This window comes from Phaseolus vulgaris, chromosome 10, assembly GCF_000499845.2.
Source record: "Phaseolus vulgaris cultivar G19833 chromosome 10, P. vulgaris v2.0, whole genome shotgun sequence".
In the NCBI taxonomy this organism is placed as follows: Eukaryota; Viridiplantae; Streptophyta; class Magnoliopsida; order Fabales; family Fabaceae; genus Phaseolus; species Phaseolus vulgaris.
Genome location: NC_023750.2, coordinates 7,429,467 through 7,444,627, shown reverse-complemented (window position 1 = coordinate 7,444,627; position 15,161 = coordinate 7,429,467). Strand labels below are relative to the sequence as shown.

General features: G+C 33.7%; 1 protein-coding gene across 2 annotated transcripts; it reads right to left on the bottom strand.

Moving 5' to 3' along the window:
- Positions 1 to 1,913: 1,913 nt before the first annotated feature.
- Positions 1,914 to 3,897, bottom strand: LOC137819580 (patatin-like protein 2). 2 transcript variants are annotated; one of them, XM_068623474.1, is made up of 7 exons: positions 3,680 to 3,897; positions 3,408 to 3,592; positions 3,164 to 3,317; positions 2,941 to 3,087; positions 2,606 to 2,857; positions 2,336 to 2,504; positions 1,914 to 2,243 (listed from the first exon to the last, which is right to left on the bottom strand). In XM_068623474.1, exons 1-6 carry the CDS (start codon positions 3,860 to 3,862, stop codon positions 2,493 to 2,495), a joined length of 933 nt encoding a protein of 310 aa, XP_068479575.1. In that variant the 5' UTR covers positions 3,863 to 3,897; the 3' UTR covers positions 1,914 to 2,243; positions 2,336 to 2,492. The 2 variants fall into 2 exon arrangements, with proteins under 2 accessions (XP_068479575.1, XP_068479576.1); XM_068623475.1 differs by having other exon boundaries at positions 2,336 to 2,479.
- Between the last annotated feature and the right edge of the window lie 11,264 nt (positions 3,898 to 15,161).

Here is a 15,161-nt window from a genome sequence, read left to right as displayed (position 1 = left end):
ATGATATGGTCTATGAGGAATTATGCTAGATTTTATTCTTCTTGTATTTATGCTAGATTTATGCTAGAGAACATCCTATTTATAGGCTTTAGGAAGCTCTTCTAGAAAAATCTTCATTATAGTCTTAAATAAAACCCCACTAACAACATAATTAAAATCCCACTCATAACTTTTGATCTTTCACATATCTAAACTCTCATTATACTATTTTCTAGTAACTTCTAATTTTAAAAACCCACAAATTACATTTAAAGTTTATTCAACAAAACTCCCCCATAAACTTAAATGTTTCTACCATCCATCATGTTGTATTTGTCGAAAAGTACTTTCGGTAGCGGTTTTGTGAAGATATCCACAACTTGATCCTGACTTGCCACACGCACCAATTCCACACTTCCTTTCTTCACATGATCACAGATAAAGTGAAAATGAACGTCAATGTGTTTACTTCTTTCATGGTTCACTGGGTTCTTTGCCAACTCATTTGCAAATTTGTTGTCAACTTGAATCACAATTTCACCTAGTTGCTTTAGCTCCATCTTGCTCAACAAGTTTCTAAGCCCTATCACATGACCACTACAAGAAATTTGCTATTTACATACCGATTATTACATACGGATTCAAATCCGTATGTAAATTGAACATTACATACGAATTTTACATACGAATTTGGATCCGTATGTAAAGTTAGCGTTACATACGAATTTTTATATACGGATCTGGAACCGTATTACATACGGACTTTTACATATGGATTTAGATTAAATATTTTTAATAATTATAATAATAATAATATTGATATTAGTGATAATATTAATATTAATATTTTTATTAATATTAATATTAATAAATTAATAATATTATTAGTAATAATAATATTAATATTATTATTATTATTAATATTAATAATATTAATAATATTTACAATATTTAATAATATTAACAATACTTAATAATATTTAATAATATTTTTAATAGTAATAAATTTATAATATTTATAATATTAATAATATTTAATAATATTAATAATGTTTATAATATTAATAATATTAATAATGTTTATAATATTAATAATATAAATGATATTAATAATAATAATAAGTATAATAAAAATTATAATATAACAAAAGAATTTGTCTAGTGGTTAAAGCTTTTTTGAAAAGTGGTTAAAGCTTCTTTGAAAACTGATGGAACTGAAACTTTAAAATCTTGCAACTTTTAGCAATTGTTTTAATATAAAAACTTAAATAAATAAAATAAAATTTGGTAATAATTTCATACAAATTATTATTGATAGGAAAATTTATAAATATTTCATAAGGAAATTTTTTACTAAAAAATTAGGAAAAAATTAAGATGATCATGAGTTTTTGTTTGTATGTGTAATAGGTAATCCTTACAAAAACAAGCTAAGTAAAGACAGTAGAGTAAAAACAATGTAATATGTATATGATTTTTTATAGTTCTCCCTAATAGATTATAACTTAATTAATTATGTGAACCTTGTGAATTTGATAATAATTTTTTATTAAAATAAATTTATGTCTATTTTAATTGTTAATTAATAGCATGATTAGCACATGATCAATGTAACCCGGCCATAATTAAATACATGCAATTAGTTTAATTGTAACTTACATATTTTTATATAAAACATGAGACACAATTCAGATAATAACACGTGGGAGTTCATCCATCATTTTCCACTTATCAATATGAATTATAAAAGAAATAAAAGATAGAAGCAAGTTGATGAAAGAATTATTAATCCAAAATTATCTTAAACTAAACCATCAATCATAATCTCAAACCCATTTATAGAAACTAATTCTTTCTATGAATTCAAACTTAAAATCGTTCAAAAAACGTTTCTTCTATGCACAGAAGAAAAAGAAAAGAACTGCACAGAACTGTTGAACATAATATTATTATACATTGATGCTTTTAAAATTCACCATTCTGAAAATATACAAGAGCTGCATAGAACTCTCATGACAGAGATGCTTGCTGCATTATTCATGGTTCTTGCTAGCTACAAGAGTTGCACATAACTCTCATGCCTTCAACCTTATTCTATACAAAAGTACAACATAATTAATACAACCTCATACAATTGACATTAAATAACTTGCTTGAGTTTTTCTGAAGGAACCCTAAGAGTTTGAGGAAATGGTCTTCCTCCTTTTTCCATAGATTTTCGTTTCAGACGATGCTGTCTTTCTCCATACAAAATATCAGCAAGCCTTCATAAAAACACATAAAACCATTATCCTCAAAACTAGTTAAATTAATAATTGACTAAACCAGAAGGTAATGAATTCATTATTTTTTTCACCTGTCAAGAGCCTCAGCATTTGTTTCTACAGCTTGTTCTAGATCAAAAGTATCCAAATTCCTTTTTACAACTTTTTCTTGTAACAGTTGTTTTCCGGTGTCTTCAAGGCCGTCCATGTTTTCTTGTGTAACATTACTCGGGTCACTAAAATCAGGATTCAAGTTGTATTCTTGCCATTGGTTACAAGATTCATCAATATATAATCCAAAACTATAAATAATTCTTAAGAGAAATGAAAACCTCTTACCACCAATATATGAAAAGAAATACCTGAATTCGAAGGTAGCTACTGTTGGGTTGAAAGTCTGAGAAGAGTGAAGCAAGGTTGTATTCAGTAATGGCTGCAGAAGCATAAGGGACAAGTTCCGCATTTTCCTTAGAAAGCCAGTCAGAATCTGTCCAATTGGAAGCGATCTGAGCATCATAGATGTCCACAAATTTTGTGATTCCAGTTCCTAAAGACAACACTAGGATTTTGGGATATTCATAGTGTTGTAACACTTCACTCACTGCTGCTTGTGTCTGGTGAAATTAAACTTGATAGTGTTAAACTTGATACCTTGTATCATGATTCATATTTGTAATCAATAATTAAACTACTTTACCGGATCCCCAGCTGCTAAACCACCATCAATCATATTGAACTCAACACCATCATTCTCAAAATAGTAGACTGGTAGAGCCACGGGTAAAGCTGAAGTGGATATGCATATGTCCGACATCAAGGCATTGAAGTAGGGAACATTCTTCAGCTGCATCACCAAAACATTATATTAATTGGTGTTTGGTTATTAATGTATGTTTTCAATACGAGGATATGCTGCTAACCTTGTAGTTTGAGAATATAACTGGCTTTTGTGTCTTGAGGTCGACAGCTGGGATTACAACATTGGTGAGTGTCTGACTAAGTCGTGTGTCTCTCAACAGTTCACGGGTTATGTTATGTAAAGGCTCCCCATCGAATAAGGGACCGGGGAAAACTCTGCATGTTGGTTGTTTCATCATCAGAAATTGATAGAATATTAACATTGATGATGTTGCGTTGTGAGAATATTAATATTATTAGATATACCCAGATGCTTTGAATATATTAGGGCCATTTTGTTTGTAGAAGTCTACAATTTGTGCAGGACTAAAGGCAGCACGATTAGGATTCTGAGGGCTTGGGGTGGCTAACATAGCTGTCATGAGTCCACCAGTGCTAGTCCCTCCTATCACGTCAAAATAATGTGCTATATCTGCATTTGGATTCTTAGCCTGCAACTCAACCAAATTCAAATTAACCTCATAAATATTCATTCATGCCATTTCAATACATGCATAGTATTAACCACAATAATCAACCTTAAGAGCCTTATCTAAGTGATCAAGAACTTTTGCTGGAATAATCCCCTTGATACCACCACTATCAACGGTCAGAATAGTTATCATGCTTCCATAGTCTGGTGGAGGTAGTTTTTGGGTACTCAATCCACCAATCACTTGCCCACCAAACACCAAAACAAAAAACAAAACCAAATGAGCCATTAATTGCTTCACAAGAATATTGTACTCAATTACTGTGTTTTGTGCTCAAATGGGGTAAGGCTATTTATAGAAATATTTTGGAGGATACATGCAAGTACCATGATTAAACAAATCTGTTTTTTTTATGCATGATAATGCCGTTCATTAATTACAATCTTTGGAGTTTTCAGTGATTCCAAAAGGAGAGGATAATACAATAAAATCTCATTCTCTGATTGGTGTCTTGAACCCTTGGTATGTATGTATTCTGTTTAGTTTTTATGTAAAATGTTGTTTCTTGGGTTTCTTTTATTATTGATTGAGATGGGAAAGAGAGTAGGAGGTCTTTTGGTTGATATGTAGATGGAAAGGCTCTTTGAGAAAATCTGTTTTGTTGTATAAGGGTTGGACCACCCCTGAAGTGGTCTTATTTAATTTCATTGCTATTTGCTGATAAAAAAAAAAACAATAAAATCCACTGTCCATCCTCATCATTAATCAACATTAAAAGCAAATGCACAACTGAATTTTTAAGACTTTCAAGTCCTACTTTTACAAAAATTATATTCAAACATCTAATATAAGATGCAAGATGAATTTGAGGTACTAATATTCAAACTCCTTACATTGAACACACAATCTACTACATTGATGAAAAAAGAAACCTAAAATTATATGGTGATAAAATATGACTTTATTAGGTCCCTATAACTTTCACATGTTCTCTCTCAAGTTGAGGTTGAATATAATGTCTTCTCTTGCAGCAATTTTTTTTTTAACTTTTTGCGAGTTCGATGTCCGTGTGAGGTTCTCGGGGGCTATAGCCCCCCACAGCACAAGGTGTGTTTTTTTTTTTTTTCTGTGAAGGTCTTCCCAACTTACACAAGTTCTACCTATCTAGGAATAGGGAAGCAACCTCTTTGTTATGAATTATATTATGTTTTATGCTTTTCTATATACTTTGTTCTTATCTGGTAAGTATGAGAGAAGAATGATGATTTTTTGTATAAGGGTTGGGATATTCCTAAAATATCTCATAAATTTAATTTATTATTTGTTGATAAAAAAAATAAAATTTATACTCTTAGTTATGGGTTACAAAACAGACAAATTAGACTTGTTTTGCACTGAATCGCAACTGTCCATCAAAAAGTAAGACAAGTTTTTACAGGCTGCAATTAGTAATTCATCCTGGGTGGGTTGATGGTTTAGTCTGCTACTTTTTTAATTTTGTTTTCAATTTTTTTATTTTTTTTTCATTATTTTATTTTGGATCTATTGTAGTAATGGATATCAACAATATTTCAATGAATAAAATGATGTATAAAAAATTTAATATAAATTAATTTTTATATAAAATATTGACCACTATCAATTTTAATTTTAAAAAGCATGAAATTCTTCTTTAAAAACAGCAAACAAGGCTACCCAGCCAAGATTATTGATGTTGAATCTCTCAATCCAACAAGTTCTTGTATTAATTATTTCTCTTTCATCTCTTTTATTACTTTTCTCCTAATATGGTCGAGAAGTAGAAGATAACATGGGAGGAGAAGGTAGTAGATTGGAAAAGAAAGAAGAAAAAAAAAATAAGAGGAAGAAATGTTGTTTTACTTATTTATCTTTAAACTTAACTTTAAGTTTTATAGTGTTTGTAATTTGAAAGGTGCTATTCTCTGCATATCTCAAATAAAATTATAATAGGCAGTGCCTAGTTTGAAAAAAAAAAATGCTTCTCTCTATCTCTAGAAGTTTTAGCAGAAGTTTTCTTTGAAATTGAGCAACTAATTTTTGTAGTAAAATGACAATAACTAATTGATGGCAGTAATTTATATTTATATTTAGATACAATTTTATTTGTAATTCCTCTGAGCCTGACTATGCCTGTGCGACTGTAGTTTTTTATGGTTGGAGTTAGTTTCATTTTGCAAAATATGAGAAGAATATCATATGTAGGATATAGAGGGTTGTTGTTCAACTTATTTTTTTTATATGAATTGAAATATTTTTTAAGTACTCAATTTTATTATATTTTTTTATAATATATAATTATAAATTTTATCAATAAAGACTTTAAAATTTACTTTCATTCTAGGTTGGTCCTTAAACTTAATATCTTTTGTAAATACACATTTTAAATGTAAAACATTGTAGATGAGTTTAAAATTCGTATATATATATATATATTATATTTGTGTGTTTGTTTTATGTACGAGGTCAAAGCTTAAACTCAACGTTAAGAGAAGGAAACATGATTGAGAGTGTATTTTATAGTTGTTTGTACTAGATTACAACTTATGTGAATCTAGTGAATTTGATAATAATAATAATTTCTTCCATTAAAATAAATTTATCTCTATTTGAGTTGTTAATTAATTAATAGCATGATTAGCACATGAATCTAATTAAGCCGCCCATGATTAAATGCATGGAATTGGTTTAATTGTAAGTTACATTTTTTATACATAAAAGATGACACACAATGAATGATTATGTGATGATAACACGAATAGGACATGGGAATTCATCCATCATTTGCTACTTATTAATATGATGAATTATTAAAAAAATAAAACATAGAACCATACAAACGTTATCTTTTATGTAATCTATTCGTACAAACGTTGTCTTTTGTGTAAGTATGGGATGACTAAAAAAAGCATAGAGAAAATAAATGTTACCATTTATTGCATGTGTGAAGTATTAGGAGTTGGTTTTGTACCTAACCCTTACGTAGTATTAAGTAGAGTTAGGCCCTTACGTAGTATTAAGTAGAGTTAGGCAGAGTGATAATTTAAAAAGGAGAGCCATTATACGTATACAATCAAATTAGAGTGATCTGGATTAAATTCACTTTGTAAATTATATCAAATCCATTTTGATTTGAACACGACCTAATCTAACATAGCTAGATCTATAGCTGAGTCCACTCAGTTAGACCTGGTCCCGGGCTGAATCGGGTGGACCTGGACCTGGGCCGACTCGCGTAAACTTGGACTTGGGCAGACTAGGCTCAACTTGGAACAAGCCAGACTCAACTCGACATGGGCCCGAGTTTACTCGACTCGATATGGGTCCGGGCCAACTCAACTCAATATGGGCCCAGACAAACTCAACTCGACATGGATCCCGACCAACTTGGCTCGACATGGACCCAGGTCGACTAGGCTCTACATCGGCCCCGACCGACTTGACTCGACATGAGCCTAGGTCGACTCGACTAGACATGAACCCAAATTGACTCGACTCGACATGGGTCCAGACCGACTCGGCTCAACATCAGCTCCGGGCCGACTCATCTTGACATCGGCCCAGGTCGACTCGTCTCGACATCACCCGGACTGACTCGGCTTGACATCGGCCAGGATATGGGCCCGGATTGACTTGACTCAACATGGGATCAGGTTGACTCAGCTCAACATAAGCCCAGGCCGACTACGCTCGATATGGGCCCAAACCAACTAAGCTCGACATAGCCCGACTCGATTCGGCTTGACATGGGCCTGGGTCGACTCGGCTCGACATGGTGTTAGAAATGTAGGCCTTAAACAAGAGGACGGGTCAATTGTTTATGAAAGATTTTTGCAAATATTGAAGGTAGTTTGAAAGATAAAGAGGAATCAACCAATTAGAAATTAGTTCAGCCAAGTTCAAAACTATTTTTAATGTGATTGCAGAAAATCAACCGATTGTTTTTGTGAAACAATCGGTTGTTTATACCAGCAATGTTAAAAACAAAGCAAAAACAGTTTTAAAAGAGAGAAAGGATAGAGAGATCAACACATAAAGTTTATATTGATTCACTCTTTACCAATAGCCACATCCAGTCCTCAGTAACCACTGAGAATTCACTAAGCAATCAAAAATCTTGATTACACACAACACACCAAAGTGATGATCTTGAACCCTTCAAGAACACACATCACTTTTGGCAAAAACACCACATAATTCATAACAATCTCTGAACCTGCACAAAACCAATTTTCACAAAAATACAGTAGTCAAGAGAGAAAAGAATGAGTATAGCTGGGTACAATTTCAGATTAAAGCAAAATGAATACAACACAATCTTATTTCATTCTTATAAAAGATCCAAAACACTTATCAATCTTGGAATCTTTTTTTTTGAATGATTTATCTTAAATTAAATAAGAGTAGGAGCGTAAAACAAATTATTTAAAGTCCAATCAGTTGGCCAAAGCATTTAATGCAAGAGCCAAAACAGTTTTAAATCAATTAAAACATATTAAAGCCACTTAACAAATTTCTGTTAAGGTTTTTAAAAATTAATCGATTGAAAACACGAAACAATCGATTGAATTGGTTTGACAACAAAGTCAACAAAAGTTAAGCTTTTTTAAATCCTTTTCAAAATTGGTGTTGTGCAGTAGATAAGGACAATATCTTCCGCAGTCAAGAGAAAATGGTTGTTTCCTCTTGGAGTCAGCATCCAAGATACAACAAAAGCAATAATTCTTTCATTTAGCTTGATGCCTCCCACAAAAAAACTCTTCACTTTGGATTAAGGATTTTTTAGGCAGTTCCTATAGTACTGCATCTTGTTGAACTCTTCTACAACCCCAATGTTTCCTTTATTTATCCTTAGCCTAGAATATTTCAACCCAGCTACAACAAAACACACTTTTGGAGTTATCTCCATATTAATTCCTTTCACGTGTGAGCAAAGATTATCACCAACCATATGAAGGTTTGTATAGAAAACCTTTACTAGATCAGGATAGATATTCCCTGACATCACCAGGAACCTTTAAAGTAGTTGCTCCTTCAAAACATTCCTCACTTCAATGAGGTTCTTCTCTTTCAACCAGTTGAAGGAGATAAGTTTTGGGTTGTTGATGGCTTTCCTACTAGTTTCATGAAGGAACTTCTCAATTTTTTCATCATCCCCTGCAAACCAGATTCAAGATGCCCTCCTCTCTTTACAACACAAGTCTTCATCCTTTTTTATGAGGGAGGAGTTGAGTCCATGATTCAAATATAATTTTTCAAAAAAGAAAAGAACCCAGTAGAGGAAAAATAATGGGCTGATTCTGTGAAGAAAGATAGTTGAACCAGCACATGTATTTAAGCAGAAAAAACAATCAACATGTATGGGCATTTAGTGGGTTGTTTTTCAACAAAGAAAGAATTTGTTCATAGAGAATATTGCCATCCGTCAGCCTCCAAACAGATTTGCCAGTGACAGCACAATCCATATTTAAACATCCAAAAGCTCTTAAGTTTCCAAGATGTTATGGAATATATTCCATTATGACCAAATTAAATCCCAATAAAGTTGTATTCAAAGCCTCCATAAAAGTAATTTTGACCCATAACAGTTTTGAATGGAAAGAAACAATTGTACCCATGCACAGAAATTCAAAATAGCTTTAATACAATGTTGTCATAGGTAAAACAATCGGTTGTTTTTCTGTGACAGCAGTTGAGAGTTTTCATAAACCTGACAAAGATGAAACTGCATAGTGCCGATTACATAAACCTTTGCATAAAGATGTTTCACCACACATTTAATCAAGAAAAAGAATCAATTAAGATTTCATTTAATCAATGTGAACCAAATATACAAATTAAGAAGTAAAAATACACAACATTTTAGCTTTTGAGGATTTTTCTCTTAAGACACCCATTGTACACGAGTCAAGAGTATCACTTGACTTTCAAGAAATCAGTATGCAATCAAGAACTGTACTCAAGAATCTTGTACAAATCTCCTCCTTTGAGGCTTCATTCTTCACACCAATGATTCTAGGCTCTCAAGAGTACATGCAAGAAGGTTTCAAGAGACAAGATTTGGTCCCCTAGTGAATTTGGGTCCATGGGCATTAATTGGATCATTAGAAACCTTAGAATTCTTAGGAACCCATTTCAAAACACCACTAGGAACAAAAAATTTCCTAACTCTGCAAATCTAACAGAGTGGACTTACTTCATACAATCAAAGCATGAAACAACCAGTTGTTTCGACATTTCAATCGGTTGTTTTTTAAATAAGCTTGAAAATGGCTTTGAAACTGATATTTTATTGCTGTGTGGATTAAAACTCAATCCAGGTTTGCCAAAAACACATATTCGATATGCAAGAACAATTTCAAAGTTTGATTGGCCTTTTGAAAACTTATCCACAGTTTTTACAAGATAATGAACCTTCTTTTGAAGAGATTCACAATTTTCACAAAAGCTTGAATCACATTTGCAAGAAGAGTTTTTGTAAATCATTTCCAGATTTTCAAAATCATTTTTCTAATTGTTCAACTCTTCTTCCTATGCTTTGACTATGTTTTCTAGCCAATTATAAATGCCTTTCAAGCGGTTGTTCAAAAGGGCCAACCTATGGGCTTCTTCATGAGTTTCTTTAAATGCATCAAGAAACTGATTGTAATTTACAAAATTATTTGAGGTGCTGGAACTTACACTACTTGTGTCAGATTCTCCCTTTGCCATCAAGAACAAATTTGCCTCTTCATCTCCAATTCATGATGAATTAGAGGAAGAAACATCATTGTCTTTCCAAGCAATGTAGGCTCTTTTAGTTTTTCCCTTCTTCTTAAATTTCTTGTTTTGTCCTCTCTCCTTACTTTAATTGTTGGGGCAATAAGCTTTGATATGGCCCTATTTACCATATCCAAAACATGTATAATTGTTAACATTAAAATAATTGAGTTTCTTGTTGTTATACCTATTTGAGGATTGGTTCTTGTTGCTATTTTTGTTCAAGAACTTGTTGAATTTTATGGTAAGCAAGTTAAGAGTTTCTCCATCACTGTCCTCACTTGATTTTTGACAGACTTTGTGACCAGTAGTCTTCAAAGCAATGATTCTCCCTTCATGCTCTTGATCATTCAGCCTATTCATCTCAATTTCGTGTTCCCTAAGTTTTCCAAACAAGGAGGTAGCTGTCAAGGTAGTCAAATCCTTGGATTCAAAAATGGCTGTGACTTTGGGTTGACATGATCTGTCCAAGCACTTGAGGATCTTGATGTTGAGTTCCCCTCTTTCAAAGGTTTTTCCAAGGCTGATGAGATGGTTGACAATGTGAGTGAACCTCTTTTGTACATCAGCAATGGTCTCCCCTTTTTGCATTTTGAATATCTTATACTCTTGAATTAGAGCATGCTTTATTGTTCTCTTTACATAATTGGTTCCTTCATGGGTAACTTCAAGAATATCCCACATTTCTTTTGTTGAAGCACATTGTCAGACTTTGAAAAACTCGTCAGAATTTAAAGCAGATGTAATGATGTTTTTAGTTATACAATCAAATTGAGTTTTTTTTTTCTTTCAGACTTAGTCCATTGAGACCAAGGTTTTTCTATAGAAACATCATATTTTTCAGCTTTTGGAATAAAAGGACCATTTTCAATGGCATCCCAAATTCCTCTATCAATTGATTTTATAAAGATTTCATTCTAACCTTCCAAAACTGATAATTCAGACCACAAAACAGAGGTGACTTGTTAATTGAAGCACCCTTCCCAAAGGTTACCTTTTTAGCGATAAAAAATATTTTAGGATCGAAAACTTGAATGACTTTCAAAAACTTAGCTCTGATACCAATTGTTCGAAATATAGACCTTAAACAAAAGGGGGTGATTGTTTATGAAAGATTTAAGTAAATTTTGAAGGTAGATTGAAAGACAATGAGGAATAAACCAATTAGAAATCAGTTCATCCAAGTTCAAAACTATTTTTAATCTGATTGCAAAAAATCTACCGGTTGTTTTAACAAAATAATCGGTTGTTTATACCAAAAATGTTATAAACAAAGCAAAAATAGTTTTAAAAGAAAGAAAGGATAGAGAGATCAACACAGAGAGTTTATACTGGTTCACTCTATACCAAGAGCTACATCCATTCCTCAGTAATCACTGAGAATTCACTAAGCAATAAAAAACCTTAATTACACACAACACACCAAAGTGGTGATCTTGAACCCTTCAAGAACACCACCTTTGGCAAAAACACCACAAATTTCATAACAACCTCTAAACCTGCACAACACCAATTCTCACAGAAATACTGTAGTCAAGAGAGAAAGTAATGAGTATAGTTGGGTACAATTTCATTTTAAAGCAAAATGAATATAACACAATCCTATTCCGTTTTAAGAAAATATCCAAAAACACTTAGCAATCTTGGAAAAAATTATTTGAATGATTTCCTTGAATTAATTAAGACCAAGAGCGTAAAACACATTATTTAAACTCCAATCAGTTAGTTAAAGCATTTAATGCAAGAGTCAAAACATTTTTAAATAAATTAAAACAGAATAAAGCCACTTAACAGATTTCTATTAAGGTTTTAAAAAAATCAATCGATTGAAAACACGAAACAATCGATTGAATTGGTTTGACAGCAAAGTCAACCAAAGTCAAGTTTTTTCAATTCCTTTTCAAAATACACTAAATATAAAATAACCGGTTAAATCAAAAGTTCAACAGGTTGATTTTTCACTTTCTTTAGAAAACATATATTTTTCAAAAGAACTTTAGTAAAACAACCTTGGATCATTACTTTGAGTTGATTAACAAATTCAAACTACACAAGACACACACACAACCAGCAACAGGGTATTCAAGCAATCCACTTGGATTTGGAGACATTAAATCACCTTGTTCAACACATGGGTCCAAATTGACGTGGCTCGTTATGGGCTCAGACCGTCTGTGCTCTACATGGGCTTAGGTAGACTAGGGTCGACATAGGCCCACGTCGAATCGACTTGACATGGGCGCTTCCGACTCGACTCGACATCGCCCTAGCGATGCATCTTAACATGGGTCTGGGCCGACTCGGCTCGCCATCCACCCCAAGCCAACTCGGCTCGAAATTGGCCCAGACGGACTCGGCTCGACATCAGTCAGGACCGACTCGGCTCATGATGGTCCCGAGCTAACTCTACTTGACTTGGCCTGGATCGATTCGGCTCGACATCGTTTAGGACTAACTTGGCTCAACAACAGCTCGACATGGGCCTGGATCGAATCGGCTGGACATGGGCCCGGGCCGACTCTGCTCGACATGGGCCCAGGACGACTATGCTTCACATGGGCTCGGACTGGATCAGTTCGACATTGGCTTGGACCGACTCCGCTCGACATTGGCCTGAGCCGATTCGGCTCGATATTGGCCCAATCTGACTCGGCTCGGCATTTGCCTGGCCTGACTCGGATCGATAGGGATGCGGGCCGACTCGGCTCGACTCGACCTAGGTCAACTTGGCTCAATATAGCCTTAGCTGACTTGGCTCAACATGGGCTCAAACTAATTCAACTCAACATGGGCCCAAGCCTCGACTCGACATGGGCTCGGGTCGACTTAGTGTGACATAGCCCTAGTGCCAACTTTATGTTGTCCGAGTGCCGACTCGACTTGGGCTCTAGTGCACTCAGCTCGACTTAGGTCAAGGTTTACTTGGCTCAACTTTGGCCTAGGTTGACTGTGCTCGACTTTTTCCTTGGCCGACTCGGTTGGACTTTAGCCCGGATCGACTTGACTCGACTTTGGCCCATACCGACTATACTTGACTTTGGCCTGGGCAGACTTGGCTCCACATGGACTCGGGCTGACTTTGGTCTACCTGGCCTGGATTGACTCAACTGAACCTAGGTCGGGGCCAAGTCAAAATCCAACCCAAAATTCATTTTAGATAATCCAAAAATGTATCCAATCTATATCTAATTCATATCCAATTGAATGAATTGGACTTAAAATCCAAAAATATGAATTTGGATTTGAAATAAATCCATTTAAATGGATTAAAAATAATATAGATTTGGATAATTATGGATCGGGTTTGGTAATTTGCAGTTTTTGTCCACCCTTACCAATCATGTATAGTCTTCACATTTGATCTAACATATACATATGAAATTTGAATCATCAAATCCAGGTTAAATAACTTTTAATTTTATTAAATCAAATCAAATTTTTTACTGCATTCAATTGATCATCAATCTCCCTAAAGTGAGGTTATCCATAAGGCATTTGCTCAATTCCATCTTTAGTGGCCTTAGACAAACTTGTTCGATCTATTGGGGGCTACATGGATAACATTGCACGTAGTTTGATTTGTGTTCTCAATGCTATGAATACATTGCTTTCAAAGCAATTAATAAAGAGAAAGCATTATAGAGGTTCTATAAATGATGTGAAGATGTATAATTCGTATTAAATTAGACAAAGAAAAATGATAAAAATGCATATTTGATGGGGTGAATGATTTTCCAACAAGTTTTGTAGAAAAATTGATCGTTTCAATTTATATAAGAAGACGTGCAATTAGTTGTCATAATATTTTTTTTATCAGTAAAAAAAATATGAATCACTTCAAAGGTAATTCAACCCTTATATAGAACAGAATACAACAACCTCCACAATTTCCTTACAACTTGCCAAAAACCCACTATACTAACGAAAAATTAAGCAACCCAACCAAACTTATATGTGAAAATAAAACTCAAAATGTTCACTTTGAAGAAATTATTAAGATCTTTTGAGTTGTTATCAGGATTGAAATTCAATTTTCATGAGTAAGTTGGGAACAAAATGCGATAATACTTTATTGTTCAACTATGTTTGTGCCATTTTGTATGGTCGACGGTATCCAAGTGGGTGGGAACACAGTGTATTACAATGATCTCAAGCAACACTTGATCAAGTTTTCATTACCACAATTTAATGCAAAAGGAAATCGTGTGTGGAAAGGCATGTGGGTATCCGTTTTATGGAGCATTTGAAACCAAAGAAATGGGGTGGTTTTTAAAGGAAAGAGAGTGGATCCATATAAAATTCTTAGTAGAGCACAACTACAAGCTTGGTCATGAATGAAGAGGAAGATAACAAATTTTAATTTTGCTTTTTTTCTGATTGGGTGTTTTATCCTTTAAATTGTATGTATTCTATAGGTTAGTAAGAACTTCTGTATGGCTCACAAGCTTAAAATTCTATGTGTGTGAGGTAGTAAAGATTAGTCTATGTAAAACTATTATAGCCCTAAACAGATGTTTCTTAAGGGTTTTCTCTGTTGTAGTACATATGGGAAAGAAATAGAAGCTTGACAAGAGGCAGCTTGAGGTTAAAAACAGAAGATGGAAATAGAAAGAAGGAGGGAAACAAAATATTCAAGGTCTACGAAGGCATTCTACCAGCAATGCCTTAGTGCTGAGGTGATAAGTCTAAGAGGCAGTAGAACGATCCCCATGAAGCTCTAATAGTAGTCGAGCCACAATGATGGTGAGCTAAAGAGGAACAACATGATTTTAGGACATGGGCATCGTGGCATATGTCAGAAGTTTGTGGC

Excerpts from the sequence above, each read along its gene's own strand:
- LOC137819580 (XM_068623474.1), bottom strand. The coding sequence starts at position 3,862 with ATGGCTCATTTGGTTTTGTTTTTTGTTTTGGTGTTTGGTGGGCAAGTG. Across the intron at positions 3,318-3,407 it reads AATATATTCAAAGCATCTGG|AGTTTTCCCCGGTCCCTTAT; the intron begins GTATATCTAATA and ends ACCAACATGCAG. Across the intron at positions 2,858-2,940 it reads GTTTAGCAGCTGGGGATCCG|ACACAAGCAGCAGTGAGTGA; the intron begins GTAAAGTAGTTT and ends TAATTTCACCAG.